Below are 14,386 nucleotides of genomic sequence, written 5' to 3' on the forward strand. Positions count from 1 at the left end.
ATGATATTTCGAAGTTGGTGCTTGTTGCGTCAGTGATACGATGCAACACACGTGTCCTGGAAGCGAATGTCACATTTCTTTGACGTTATATTAACTCCTGAGAAAGTGCTTATACTTGGACGGTTCCCCGGGTTCTGCTGCAGAACATTTGCATGCTGTAGGACTTGACTGGAACACGGTGAAGAATTCCAGAATGTTCCAGAACGGGCGAGGAAGGACGTTCTCACTGTAATGATCTCCTTCACGTCTCCACCACAGAGGGAATCCTGCATGACCGTGATGTTCATCATTAAACGCTTCTCTTATTCCACCTTTCTGATGAGTTTTCCCAGCGATCCGCGATGCCAATCAATAAACAGGAGCCACACCAGTGTTCTGATGTACGCCTCGTCTCTGTTTACACCTACATTCCTGTCAAACAAACACCATACACGTCACAATTCACGTGGAGTGAGTTCAGATGTAAAACGTGACGGCTACGCTGCTCTTAGTATTTCTGTGTTTGTTCCCAACGATTAAACCCGTGAAGTGCTCTGAGATAACAGTAACACTGAATAAACCAGGTTCGAAATCTCGCCTTCTCTTCGTCCATCGTAATCTTTCAATCTTTATACGATTCCTCGGGGCTGCTATAAATCTCCAGGAACACACACAGCGCACATGGACAACTGGTTTAATAAAAATGTCCATATTATTGAGTTTTTAAAAAGATAAGACTTTACACTCATCAATAATCAACGACGCATTCTTGTTTGGTTTCTGTTATTTCTTATTATTCTTATCTCAGATTTTCTAAAACACACAACAGTGTCAGAAGCTTCACTAGTGAAAAAATCCCCAAAAGCTGAAGTGTGAAACGTGTAGTCAGTAAAAGTTCTCAGGATTTAAATACAGCTTCAAATCGTTCACTGACATTAAAGTGAACCAATGCAGCCAATGCAGTGTGCCAACTGGAAATCACTCCGAGGTCTTTTACTGCTGCACATGATGACAGAAAGTCCATCCAGAGTTACTGTGAGATCCGAAAGATTACTTCTAGCTACACGTGGGCCTAGTACAAGTTCTTCTGTCTTATCAGAATTAAGTAAGAGGAAGTTAATAATCATCCAACGTCTAATGTCCTTTACACGTTCCTCAACTTTATTAAGCTGCTGTCTGTCCTCTGGCTTCGCTGAAACATACAGCTGTGTATCATCAGCATAACAGTGGAAGATCATTCCATGTTTACGAATAATTTGACCTAGAAGTAGCATATATAAAGTAAAAAGCAGTGGGCCTAAAACAGAACCTAGTGGAACACCAAATTTAACCTCGGTATGCGTGGAGAAGTCTCCATTTACATCTACGAACTGATAACGATCGGTCAGATAAGACCTGAGACAGGAGAGGACTGTTCCCTTAATGCCTACTACATTTTCTAATCTATCAAGGAGAATAGTGTGATCTATAGTATCAAAAGCTGCACTAAGGTCAAGTAACACAAGCAGCGAGACACAACCCTGATGAGAGGTCAGTAGAAGGTCGTTTACTACTTTAACTAACGCTGTCTCTGTGCTGTGATGAGGTCTAAACCCTGACCGATACATTTCATGAATGTTATTCCTGTGTAAGTACGAGCAGAGCTGCTGTGTTCAACCTTTTCTAAGATCTTGGAGGTGAAGGGGAGATTTGATATCGGTCTATAGCCGGACAGTTGAGAGGGGTCGAGGTCAGGTTTTTTAATCAGGGGTTTAATTTAAATGTAAATTAACAACTTCTCAATCACACACTGATTTTAGTTCCTGATGATATACTAGTGCCTGTTTCACCAAGGAAATCATTAGCTAAGGCTAAGTAACAACAGCTTTATTCCTAATCTATACATGTTAGCTAGCAAGATACAAAATTATATATATATATATATATAGATAGATAGATAGATAGATAGATAGATAGATAGATATAGATATAGATATAAATATCTGAAGACTAATAATATAAGTATAAAATATAATAATAGGATAAAAAATCAAAACACTGTACATTTTAATTCTATATTAATTCTTTATTATGTTAAATAATTTTTCTGTCTCCCTTTGACTCATTATATCTTTTAAAAAATAAAATTTCAAAAACTCCAGAGAACTATTAAATACTTTGGAGTGTCTCATTTGAATATTCAAATCTGTAAGAGCTGAGTGGTCGAGACTGGAGCAGAGATGAAGCGGAGGATAAAAAGGAGGACTGATAAAGTTAATGTACACTGTTTAAGGAGCAGATCTCATCCTGCATGGTACCGAGAGGAAACACCAAAAACAGGTGAGTAAACACTCTCCTACAATCTGAAATCTCACAAAGACACACCACTGAAGGAAATTACACATCAAGGTCCGCTTCAGCACTCAGTCATGCGCTCGCTCTCTCTCTCTCTCTCTCTCTCTCTCTCTCTCTCTCTCTCTCTTATTCTACTGCACTGTGAATAAATCAGTCTGCAGCAACAAAATTTTAAAAAAAAAGAATAAGCTCCAAAGTCTCAAAATAAACACTTTAACACGTTTAAACTATTATTATCGTGGAGAAATGAAGCATGCCTTTCGCAGTATTTCATTCGTTTTTTCCAGTTAAAGTTGTGTCCAGGCTTCAGAAAGATTCCAGTCTCAGCGTTTCTCTGGGTCAAAGTGCCAGAAGCCCAGAAACAGATAAAAGCACACCGAGGTGAGACACTGTGTTCAAGAGAATTCAATAAGAGACTTAAGTTTCATCAGGAAGGAAGAAAGGATTTTGATTGGAGCATATAACCCTTTACATGTGTCGTATCATGTGTAGGACAAAAAAACCTGATCAAAGCAAAGCAGAAATAGCTTCTAGACAACGAGCTTACTCAGCGTCTTCTCGTGTAAATATTAAACTCTCTCTGTGAAATTCACTCACATGATGCCGGATTTCATCACACGCCATCAATTTAGCTTGTTAAACAGAACCTTTATATAAACAACGTCATGATTCCACAGTCCTGTAGTAAATGTAGTACTGTTTGCTTTAAAAGGCATGTTTCCGATGCTTTCATTTAAAGGCTAAATGTGAAGCTGTTTGTGCAGATGTTCACAGCAGACGTCTGGACCTCCTGCAGTAAAACACTGGTTATGAACGTAATACAGAGCAACTGAGGAGAAGATAAATAGTTTCTTCTGCTTTACTGAGGATCCACTAGAATAAGTTAAGCTTAAAGTATAATATTTAAATTATTTGAATTTATTATTAATATCTCCGTGTATAGAAGTATATAAAAATATTAATTTATTAACCACGGTCACTGATATAAGGGTACATGAAAAAGGAAGAGTTCCTGTTAGGTTTATAAGAATAGAAAATAATATATTATAATACTGTATATTTCTTAGATAATTTATTTCTTATAGAAAGAAATCATCCTTGGTCATGGTACCACAAGCTAAACCTTTATGCATTTAATAAATACACTACAGTGGTCAAAAGTATGTGCACCCCCGACCATCACACCCATATGTGCTTGTTGAACATCCCATTCTGCCTTTGCTGTTATAATGCGCTCCACTCTTCTTTGAAGGTTTCCCATTAGATTTTGGGGCGTGGCTGTGGGGATTTGGGGGGAGTGGCTGTGGGGATTTTGGGGCGTGGCTGTGGGGATTAGTGTTCGTTCAGCTACGAGAGCGTTAGTGAGGTTGAGGTCAGGCGCTGATGTTGATGTGAGGAGACTCCAGTTCCAGTTCATCCCAAAGGTGATGAGTCAGTGGGGTTGAGGTCAGGGATCTGTTCAGGACACTCGAGTTCTTCTACCTTCTTCCAACCTTCACACACCACGCCTTCATGGAGCTGGCTTTGTGCCCCGGGGCATCATCAAGCTGGAACAGTGTTTGGGTTCCTCTTAGTTCCAGTGAAGGGAAACTGTAAAGCTACAATGTACAGAGACATTCTACACAACCATGTGCTTAAAATTTGTGGTAATAGTTTGGGAAAGAAACACGTATGGGTGTGATGGTCAGGGGTGCACATACTTTTGGCCTTCTAGTGTACATTTCTTTCTATCAAGAACGCAGACAAAAAGAAGCAGGGATAGTGAGTAGTCATGACGAAAAAAGTAGTGCAATGTTCCATGTTTCTATGTTTCTATGTATAATATCACCCGATCTGTCCATTTTAAAATCGCTGATGGACTGATTAACGGATTGTTTGAGTTCCAGGTGAGGACGAAGATTCAGAAGATGCTGGCTGAGTGTTATAATTAAGAAAATAGGACTTGTGTAAGAAAATAAAGAGGTCCTACATCTGATTCTTGCAGAACTCTGTAGTAGTATTGATGTGATCTGCTGGTTTAAGCTCTCATGGTGTTCCCTTGCAAAGGGAACTGAACGCTGTGGGAAACGCCCTCACATGTGACCGGTATATGCAAGCACGTGTAACATCGTGCCTATTTATTGGCCTGCCATGATCAGGTGATTCAGCGTGTTGTGTGATATAAAAACAGCACCTGTGAACCGTGCCGTCAGCCTTATTATCTTCAGCGAGACTGCATGTCTGTCGTTTGTGTAATGCTCACAAAAATACTCTTTATTTCCTCTCTATCTTTTAAAAAAAAATAAAGAAAAATCTCAGGTGATGGGGATCTCGTATGGATCTGGAAAAGGAGCTGGAGAGGAATTCTGCTCTATCTCTTGCTCTGTCTTCCGGGTCTGGCTCTCTGCCGGATTTTGGGTCTCGCGTCGTGACTCCTTCCGCTGTGGAAAGCCAAAAAAACCCAACCCCCTCTGACACCGAGGAGGCAGAAGTGGGTCCCATTGCACCAAAAACAGAGAGCAGATCTCAAGCATATAAAGAGCTATTTGAAGTGACTACTAAGGCAGTGAATATAAATCTCCCCCGCAGAGAGCCAGAGGGACTGGACCACCACAGCTGCAGGCTGCTAGTAGGCCTGATCTGAGAATGATCATAAAGGCCGAGCAGACAAAGAAGGAGCAGTTCTGAGGGACCGCAGTGGGACGTATCAGGGGACGTGAGGTTGTTAGGTCAATTAGCGCCCAATACTACTGTAGGGCCTCTCCTAGCCAAGGCTGTCCCAAGTTTGCAGTGCTCTCTAGTCAGCGAGCTGTCAAAGGGCAACGAAAATCTGATGCTTTCCCTCCAATAGAATGTGGAAAAGTTAACGCTACTAAAAGACCATCTGGCAGCGTAGAAACTACTGCCAAATGTGTCTCATGGGTTCAGAGCTGTCTCTGTTGCCCCTTCCTGCCTTGACTTTGCCGCTGGATTAGCCAAGGCCTTCCTGTATCCTAGGCCGGATCATATTCCTAAAGTGCCTATATCTGCTGCCCACCCTGTGGTGTTGTAGGCTTTCTGCCCTCCTCTGTTCCTCACACTGCAACACGAGAAATTGCACCTGCTGTGTCCAGTAAGGGCTCTTTGTACTTACGTCCATCGCTCTGGCCAGTGGCATAAGTCGGAGCAGCTGCTGGTCTGCTTTGGTGGCGACAGTAGAGGTGATCCTGTGTCAAAGCAGCACATCTCTAATTGGATAGTGGAAGCAGTATCTATTGTTTATGAGGCACGCGGTCTCGCTACGCCTCTGGGCATAAGGGCTCATTCCACTTGGGGGCTTGCCTCCTTGAAGGCTTTGTCCAAAGGGGTATCCTTACAGGATGTGTGTGCTGTGGCAGGTTGGTCTACGCCGCACACATTCATTAGATTTTACATCCTGGAAATACATTCCACCCCGGGCTCGAGTGTCTTGCAGTGACCCTCGGGCTCGGGTCTTTTTGAACAGGCCGTACCCTCGGTATGACGGAGTAGGTATTCTCGTTCCCTTTGAAAGGGAACGTCTGGGTTACGCATGTAACCCTGTTCCCTGAGAAGGGAACGAGACGCTGTGTAGCTTTGTCATACTGGGTCATGCCTGTGAATTGCGTCTTCGCTTCAGATAATAGAGGATGATGGTGTGGTTCACAGGTGCCGTTTTTATATCACGTGATGCACTTAATTGTCATTTCACCTGATCAAGGCAGGCCTACAAATAGGCATGATGTTACACAAGCTTCAGATACCGGTCACACATGAGGGTGCTTCCCACAGCGTGAAGCTCATGCAACGTCTCGTTCCCTTCTTAGAGAACAGGGTTACATGTGTAACCCAGAATTTTTTCGGGATTGATTAACGTATTTAATTTTTCAGCTCAGGATGAAGTTCGAGAACATTCTGTATGAGGCCGATGGCTTTGGACGTTACCAGATTTTGCTCTTTACGTTGATGGTGCTCCCACGCATCACCCTCCCGGGTCACTTCCTGCTGAATAACTTCATCGCTGCAACACCGTCTCATCACTGCAACATCAGCTCTCTGGACTCTCGTGGAGTTTTTGAGTCGCTGACCCAGGACGAGAGACTGACTATCAGCATTCCTAAACAGGATGATGGAACCTTCACTTCCTGTCACATGTTCGTACAACCTCAGTTTAATCTTCTCACAAATGCATCTAACACTACAGAACTTCCTGTGGTTCCGTGTCAGAGTGGATGGGTGTACGACTCCAGCACGTTCAAGTCCACTTTGGTCTCACAGGTAATATGTGGAATTTTCTGAGTGAGATCAGTAATATGGGAAAATGTCCTTCATGTGTTTGCTTCTCTTCAGTTTGATCTAGTGTGTAATACAAAGGGACTAACTAAAGCACTGGCCACTGTGTTCTTCATTGGCGTCATGTTCGGGGCTGTATTCTTTGGCGTTCTTTCTGACAAGTAAGACAAATTTGATATGAGACATTACTAAAAACACTTTCAATTTCTGACTCATGCTTTGAACCTCTAAACGTTCTTTCAGTAGAACAAAATCAGAATAATTTAATTCCTGTTTATTTCTTGCTACATGATACAAACTAATCACAAAGCAGCTGAAGTGGACATGAGAGGAGCTAACACTTTTGCTTCCGGTCAATAATTTCATGTTCTCTGTGTTCAGGTACGGCCGTAAGACCATACTGCTGGCTTCCTACATCTCGGGCATCATCTTCAGCATAGCTTCGGCTGTCTCGACCAGTTTCATCATGTTCGCAGCGTTCCGCTTCCTGACGGGATTCAGCCTGTCTGGAATCAGCACCGTGGCCATTGTTCTCAGTGAGTCCACATCTCTCTGGGTTCTTACACTAACTCGTACATCATGGAGACGGGACTCATACAGTCTGGTCTGAGGAATTTTATTAGTTTCACTGAATGAAAACCTCCTTTCTGTGGCATCTTAACTTTTTTTACCAAAGCAGAAATCCAGACTTTTATGTGGTTGTAGTCTTATATGGAAGCTTCTCAGACAGTCTCAAGATGATACTGGGAAAAAAACATTCCTAACAGGAATCTATCTACTGCAGGAGTGTCCAATCTTATCTTGTAAGGGCCGGTGTGGGTGCAGGTTTTCATTCCAACCAAGCAGAAGCCACATCTGAGTCTATTGAAAGCCAAACTCAACTGATTAAACAGGTGGAATCAGGTGTGGCTCCTGCTGGATTGGAATGAAAACCTGCACCCACACCGGCCCTTGGCGGATGAGATCAGACACCCCTGGTCTACTGGTTTTCATGAATCATTAAAATGATCGGTTACTGGTGGAAGCCATTAAGTCAGTTTCCATTAGAAAGTATGTTTTACTGGGGATGTAGATTTCCATATAAGGCAGCTCACTCTTATGAACCTTGACTGATCGTCTTCACATTGTATAATTATTAATTATTTAATTGTTATCAATTATTACTGTGGTTTCATCTACGGATTCCTCTGTCAGGTTTTAATCACTTTTATTTATTTCAGTTAGAAAGCGATTCCAAAACAAATGCATAAATTAACATAAATAAGGCTAGCTGTTCATCAGGACAAAAGTAATGGCACCTTATAAGGAGAGGAAGTGCTAACGTGTCTTTGATAGCCGACGCTCTGCAATGGCTGAGCTGCATTATTGGAGGATATAGTGCGCATTGTGCTTAGGAGGCACTCTTTCACTGTTTAGTCATCATTTGGACATTTCCATCTCTCTCTCTGAGCCTTGCATTAAATGACGTTTTGCTGATGTGTGTGTAAGACTGGACAGGTATGATTAGCATACAGATTTCATACACGCTTATAAATGTGGAGTTCAGTAGAGTTTTAAACTGTGTCTTATTACTCATTACACTATGTCTCTGACTCTGTTGTACAACGTCACACTGTGTCTCTGCAGTAATATTAAACATGCTGGTTAAAGAGTGAAGAATCAGAGAAACACTAGACGTCTTCCCCACGCTGACCTTCACTGTGTCTGTTACTGTGTCACACTTTTAAAGGAAAAAAACACTTTATTACACAACAACATTAATGTTGTTCGGTTAGGTTAAACTTTATTGTCATTGTCCGAGTACAAGTACAGAGACAATGATATGCAGTTAGCATCCAAGCAGTTGTGCAATAGTAAATAAGTTATATGAAATAAATAAGGTTATTGTACGATAAGTTAAGATAACAGTGTACAGGTAAAGGTACAGGTAAAGGTACAGGTAAAGGTAAACAGAATGATGTATACCAGTGATGAAAATGGCAAGTAGGTTAAATGCAATAAATAGGAACTGTGGTGCAATAAGTTGAGATGAACAGTATACAGATTAGGGATGCACCAATACCACTTTTTTTCAGACCAAGTACACGTACAAGTATTTACATTTGGGTACTTGCCGATACCAAGAACCGATATGAGTACTTCACACTTTTCGGAATGCCCCACATCTGAAGCATGTCATCAAACGTACCTGCTATGGCTTGGCCAGTGTGCGAACCCCTAAACTGCATTGCTTGTAAAACGACTCTCTGGGGAGTAAAATCCTCATCGATCCACTGTGCTGTTAAACTTATGAGACACTGGGCTGACACCGCTAGTCCAAATATCAGTGGTGAAGCTGAAAGCCGAAATGTCCTGCAACAGGTTCCTGATGTGTTTTTTCACCAAGTCATGCAGCTTTGGTAATGCGGTGTCTGTAATGTGGTGACGGCTGGGAATGTCATACTTCGGCTCAAGTACACCAAGAAGACGACGAAATCCTGTATTATCTACAACTGACAACGGTTGGTCATCAAGAGCAATGAACTGGTAACTGCTATTTTTACTGCCCGTGGGTTGTCTCTGGACATTTTCTCTCACTTCTCCAGCGTTTGCTGCAAAGTTGGTTGTTGCTGTTTCCCCACTGCTAGCATTAGCAAACTCTTTGCACTCGGCGTTATGTTTGTTCTTTAGATGTTTAATCAAATTGCTCGTGTTAAATGAGCTATTTTTTACCCCTCCTCTTGACAGTTCAGCAGAGTACAGTTTGCAGTCTGCTTTACTTTTATCATCATCACTTATCTTAAAATATCTCCAAATTGCTGACATTGCTCCTCTTCCGACTACCTGCTCAACTGACGAGAGGTTAGGCTATGTCACGTTGTCATAAAGTGGTATCGTTGCAGTTGTATCCGGGTAGTTTTACAAGTACAAGTACGAGTACATGAGTACACCCGAGTACTGGTATCGGTGCATCCCTAATACAGATAGACATAAACAGCATGATGCATGCAATATGACACAGTAGATACATGGATTACAGTAAATGTAGATGTACAAATAGCAATAATGTGCAAATAACTGCCTGATATAAATAAGAGTAGTATGACGGAGAATTGCAGTGATGTGCAAGTACTTACAGATAATTACAGATAATAGCGGTAAAGTATGATACAGTATAGTGTTGTGTGGTGTTTAATGCTGATGTGTAGTGATTAGGTGGAGGCTGGTGGTTAATGCATAGAAGCTGAGTTCAGCATTAGTACACCTGAAGGGAAAAAGCTCGTTTTGTGCAACAACACAGACTTCTGTAGCGTTTTCCTGAAGGGAGACGTACAAACAGTCTGTGATGGGGAGGGGAGGTGTCCTTGATACTTGTCATACTTGCATAGGAACAACATTCATGAAATGTATCAGTCAGGATTTAGACCTCATCACAGCACAGAGACAGCGTTAGTTAAAGTAGTAAACGACCTTCTACTGACCTCTCATCAGGGTTGTGTCTCGCTGCTTGTGTTACTTGACCTTAGTGCAGCTTTTGATACTATAGATCACACTATTCTCCTTGATAGATTAGAAAATGTTGTTGGCATTAAGGGAACAGTCCTCTCCTGGCTCAGGTCTTATCTGACCGATCGTTATCAGTTCGTAGATGTAAATGGAGACTTCTCCACGCATACCGAGGTTAAATTTGGTGTTCCACTAGGTTCTGTTTTAGGCCCACTGCTTTTTACTTTATATATGCTACTTCTAGGTCAAATTATTCGTAAACATGGAATTATCTTCCACTGTTATGCTGATGATACACAGCTGTATCTTTCAGCGAAGCCAGAGGACAGACAGCAGCTTAGTAAAGTTGAGGAATGTGTAAAGGACATTAGACGTTGGATGATTATTAACTTCCTTTTACTTAATTCTGATAAGACAGAAGAACTTGTACTAGGACCACGTGTAGCTAGAAGTAATCTTTCTGATCACACAGTAACTCTGGATGGACTTTCTGTTTCATCATGTGCAGCAGTTAAAGACCTTGGAGTGATTATTGACTCCAGTCTATCATTTGATGCTCATGTAGATAATATTACTAGGATAGTCTTCTTTCATCTCAGAAATATTTCACGCAAAAATTTGCGCATTGAATCTGGTGCAGCTGGGGACTTCATGGATGAGGAGATAGCAAGACAGCTTGATGTCCTCTTAGTCCCTTACACAGATCACTCAGTGTACATGCTGTAGATGGTTCACCTCCTGCAAAAGGGAAAATAATCGTATGCACTATTCCTCTTCAGAATCGCACTCAGCTCACCACGGCTCACAACCTCTCCATTTCCTGGAAGGGAAGGGAGATTACCATTTAGGGATGAAATTGTTTTAACGATTGTCTGTGCCTCCCTACACAAGAGTTCTGATGTCAAGGATATTGTCAAGATTCCTGACCCATGCCATGACTTAGCAGAGGTTTTCAATAAAGACAAAGCAGCCAAATTATCCCCACATGGATCATGAAATCGCACTATTGACCTCCTGCTCAGAGACAAAAGCCATGGAGGGGCATGTATACACCCTGGAGCTAGGGCACATTTGACCATTAACCTCACCTGCTATTGCTGGATTCCTCTTTGTGGAGAAAAACAATTGCGGCCTTCAGTCATGCATTGATTACAGGGTCTTACCTGCAGGCCTTGGACAGGTAAAAGGAGTGAAAACCTTCACAAAATTAGACTTGCTTAGTGCATGCATCTTATTCATGAAGGTGATGAATGGAAGATTGCTTTCACAACTACATCTGAGCAACTATTTAGTCCTATGGTTTGGTAAATGCTCCTTCAGTGTTCTTTCGTGGTAAACATCCATCAAGTTTCTTGGTTGTATTGTGGATCAAAGAGGAGTGAAGAGAGATAAAACTAGTGAAGGCTGTGACATCCTGGCTACAACCACATTCAATTAAACAGCTACAAATCTTCCTGTGCTTTCCCAATTCCTATCAGAGATTTATCAGAGGATTTGGCTCCATTAAAGGTCCTTTAACGTCACCTCTAAAAAGTTCTGGTGGTGCTTCCTGTTTAAAGATTCCATGTTGCCCTTGATTACACATCTCCCTTGGTATCATCACAGATCTTGCAATCACTAGAGGTAACACAACCATTCCTGTGATCATTGATCACTTTTTTAAACTGCCATCTAATCCCTCTGCCTACCCTTCATACAGTCATGGAGGCTGCAGGAGTCATCCTCAGCAACGTCTTCACACCTCGAGCCTGTTACCGCCTGTACTGGGAAGGCCATGGTCCTGAAGAGAGGTCATGGGTTCCTGCCGAAGACATCCTGGACAACCCTCTTATCACAGACTTCCTCAGAGAACACACTGACTTCCCTTTTGTTTTGACCCTTTCCATGTCTCTGGATTACCTTTTGGAGTTTGCCCCTCTGGTTTCTGCTTATTGGATATTTTCTGTATGATCTTTGGACAGTTTTTTATTTTGATATTGGATTGTGGCATATTGTTTATAAGAAACTTCGGGTGCACGGAGCCTCACACAGCCATTATTGTTCTTGCTATGCTTTTGGCGCTATGCCTATGTCTTTGGAGTTGCTGTATCTCATTGCACTGCAGCTTTGTACCTAAGAGGACATTTCCCGAGTCCTGTGTGTTACATTCTGTTACCTGCATTAGCTTTTAGATTACTAACAAGCATTATAACCATAACATTATGAATATTTTATTAGTTGTTTTGTGTTGTAGCGATCGAGTGGGTGGACATTGAGCATCGCACCGTTATCGGTGTGTGTAGCAGCGTCGTCTGGACCGTGGGTAATTGCCTTCTTGCGGGTGTTGCCTACCTGATCACTGACTGGAGGATACTGATACTTACGGTCTCCTCCCCCCTTGTGATTGCTGTGGCAACCTGGTGGTGAGACATCAAACATATATCACTTAAATACACCATGAGTAACAGCTCATATTAATCATGATTTAAAATGTCAATATACAACACCATGCCAAAATATTTTAACAAGTACAAAAGTGTTTGAAATGTTTTTTTATTTTACCCCTTCATCAGTGACTGTGTGTGATACGTTGTGTGGTACGTTGTGAGATACGCTGTGCGATACGCTGTGAGATAGGTTGTGCGATACGTTGTGCGATACGCTGTGAGATACGCTGTGCGATACGCTGTGAGATAGGTTGTGCGATACGTTGTGCGATACGCTGTGAGATACGCTGTGAGATACGCTGTGAGATACGCTGTGCGATACGTTGCGCGATACGTTGCGAGATACGCTGCGAGATACGCTGCGAGATCGGTTGCGCGATACGCTGCGAGATACGCTGCGAGATACGTTGCGCGATACGCTGCGCGATACGCTGCGAGATAGGTTGTGCGATACGTTGTGAGATACGTTGTGCGATACGCGGTGCGATACGCTGTGAGATACCTTGTGAGATACGTTGTGCGATACGTTGTGCGTTACACTGTGAGATACCTTGTGAGATACGTTGTGCGATACGTTGTGCGATACGTTGTGAGATACGTTGTGCGATACGTTGTGAGATACGTTGTGTGATACGCTGTGAGATACCTTGTGAGATACGTTGTGCGATACGTTGTGCGTTACGCTGTGAGATACCTTGTGAGATACGTTGTGCGTTACGTTGTGAGATACATTGTGCGATACGCTGTGCGATACGTTGTGCGATACGTTGTGAGATACGTTGTGCGATACGCTGTGCGATACGTTGCGAGATGCATTGTGCAGTACGTTGTGAGATAGGTTGTGAGATAGGTTGTGCGATACGTTGTGCGTTACGTTGTGCGTTACGTTGTGAGATACGTTGTGCGATACGCTGTGAGATACGCTGCGAGATACGCTGCGCGATTCGTTGCGCGTTATGTTGCGAGATACGTTGCGCGATACGTTGCGAGATGCGTTGTGCGGTACGTTGTGAGATACGTTGTGAGATACGTTGTGCGATACGTTGTGCGTTACGTTGTGAGGTACGTTGTGTGGTACGTTGTGTGGTATGTTGTGCGACACATTGTGCGATACGTTGTGTTGTGTGTTTTTCTGTTAGGATGATCCCAGAGTCGGCTCGCTGGCTGATAGTGAATGGAAAGACAGGTGAGGCGTACAAATACCTGCAGAAGTGCGCTAGTGTTAATAGAAGATCAGAATTCACCTCCACAATCAAACCTCAGGTGTGTACACATTATTTACTCACTGTACAGATGTTTATAGTTTTTTAAGTCCTCAGTCATTAGTTATTAAATCACTCTAATCTGTATACAGATGTTGCATCTGGATTTTCCTGCAGTGTTTTTGCACTGAAGTGTGTTATGGTACAAATCTGAGCGCTGGGATTGCTCTCCTTTTTTCTCCAGTTAGAAGAAGTATTGAAAAAACAGAAGAGTTTATAAAAGGTCATCTTGTTCTTATTAAAACTATTATTGAAGGGACTATATTTTATTTCATAAATGTTTATGCACCAAATGTGGGACATGAACGACTACATATTTTTAGTATATTAACTAATGTTTTAAAAACAAGGTTTTACTGATGGAAACATCATTACTGCTGGAGACTGGAACTGTACAGAATGAGCCAGTAACAATGAAGAGCCTCGTATATTTTCCTCCAACGATTTGTCAAGAAGCTGAACATTTAGATATGTGGAGAATCCAGCATCCAGTAGAAAAACAATATACATGGGTTCAAATTTCTGACAATAGAGTTAGTGCTGCTCGATTAGATAGAATCCATGTTTAAATGATTTAATAAAGGGTTATTGATTGTTGTATTTCTCCTAGAGGTTTTTCTGATCACCACC

The 14,386-nt window shown here is 42.1% G+C and overlaps 1 protein-coding gene across 1 annotated transcript in view; it reads left to right on the plus strand.

The window, feature by feature from the left end:
- The first annotated feature begins 2,172 nt into the window (after positions 1-2,172).
- slc22a7b.1 (solute carrier family 22 member 7b, tandem duplicate 1) overlaps positions 2,173-14,386 on the plus strand; it is an 18,184-nt gene continuing 5,970 nt past the window's right edge. Inside the window, exons 1-6 of the mRNA XM_053633597.1 lie at positions 2,173-2,298; positions 6,186-6,567; positions 6,640-6,743; positions 6,964-7,118; positions 12,302-12,470; positions 13,634-13,757. Coding sequence (XP_053489572.1) covers positions 2,270-2,298; positions 6,186-6,567; positions 6,640-6,743; positions 6,964-7,118; positions 12,302-12,470; positions 13,634-13,757 — 963 coding nt within the window. The 5' untranslated portion in view covers positions 2,173-2,269. The remainder of the gene's footprint in view (positions 2,299-6,185; positions 6,568-6,639; positions 6,744-6,963; positions 7,119-12,301; positions 12,471-13,633; positions 13,758-14,386) is intronic.

The sequence above is a fragment of the Ictalurus furcatus genome, chromosome 9, assembly GCF_023375685.1.
Source record: "Ictalurus furcatus strain D&B chromosome 9, Billie_1.0, whole genome shotgun sequence".
NCBI lineage: Eukaryota > Metazoa > Chordata > Actinopteri > Siluriformes > Ictaluridae > Ictalurus > Ictalurus furcatus.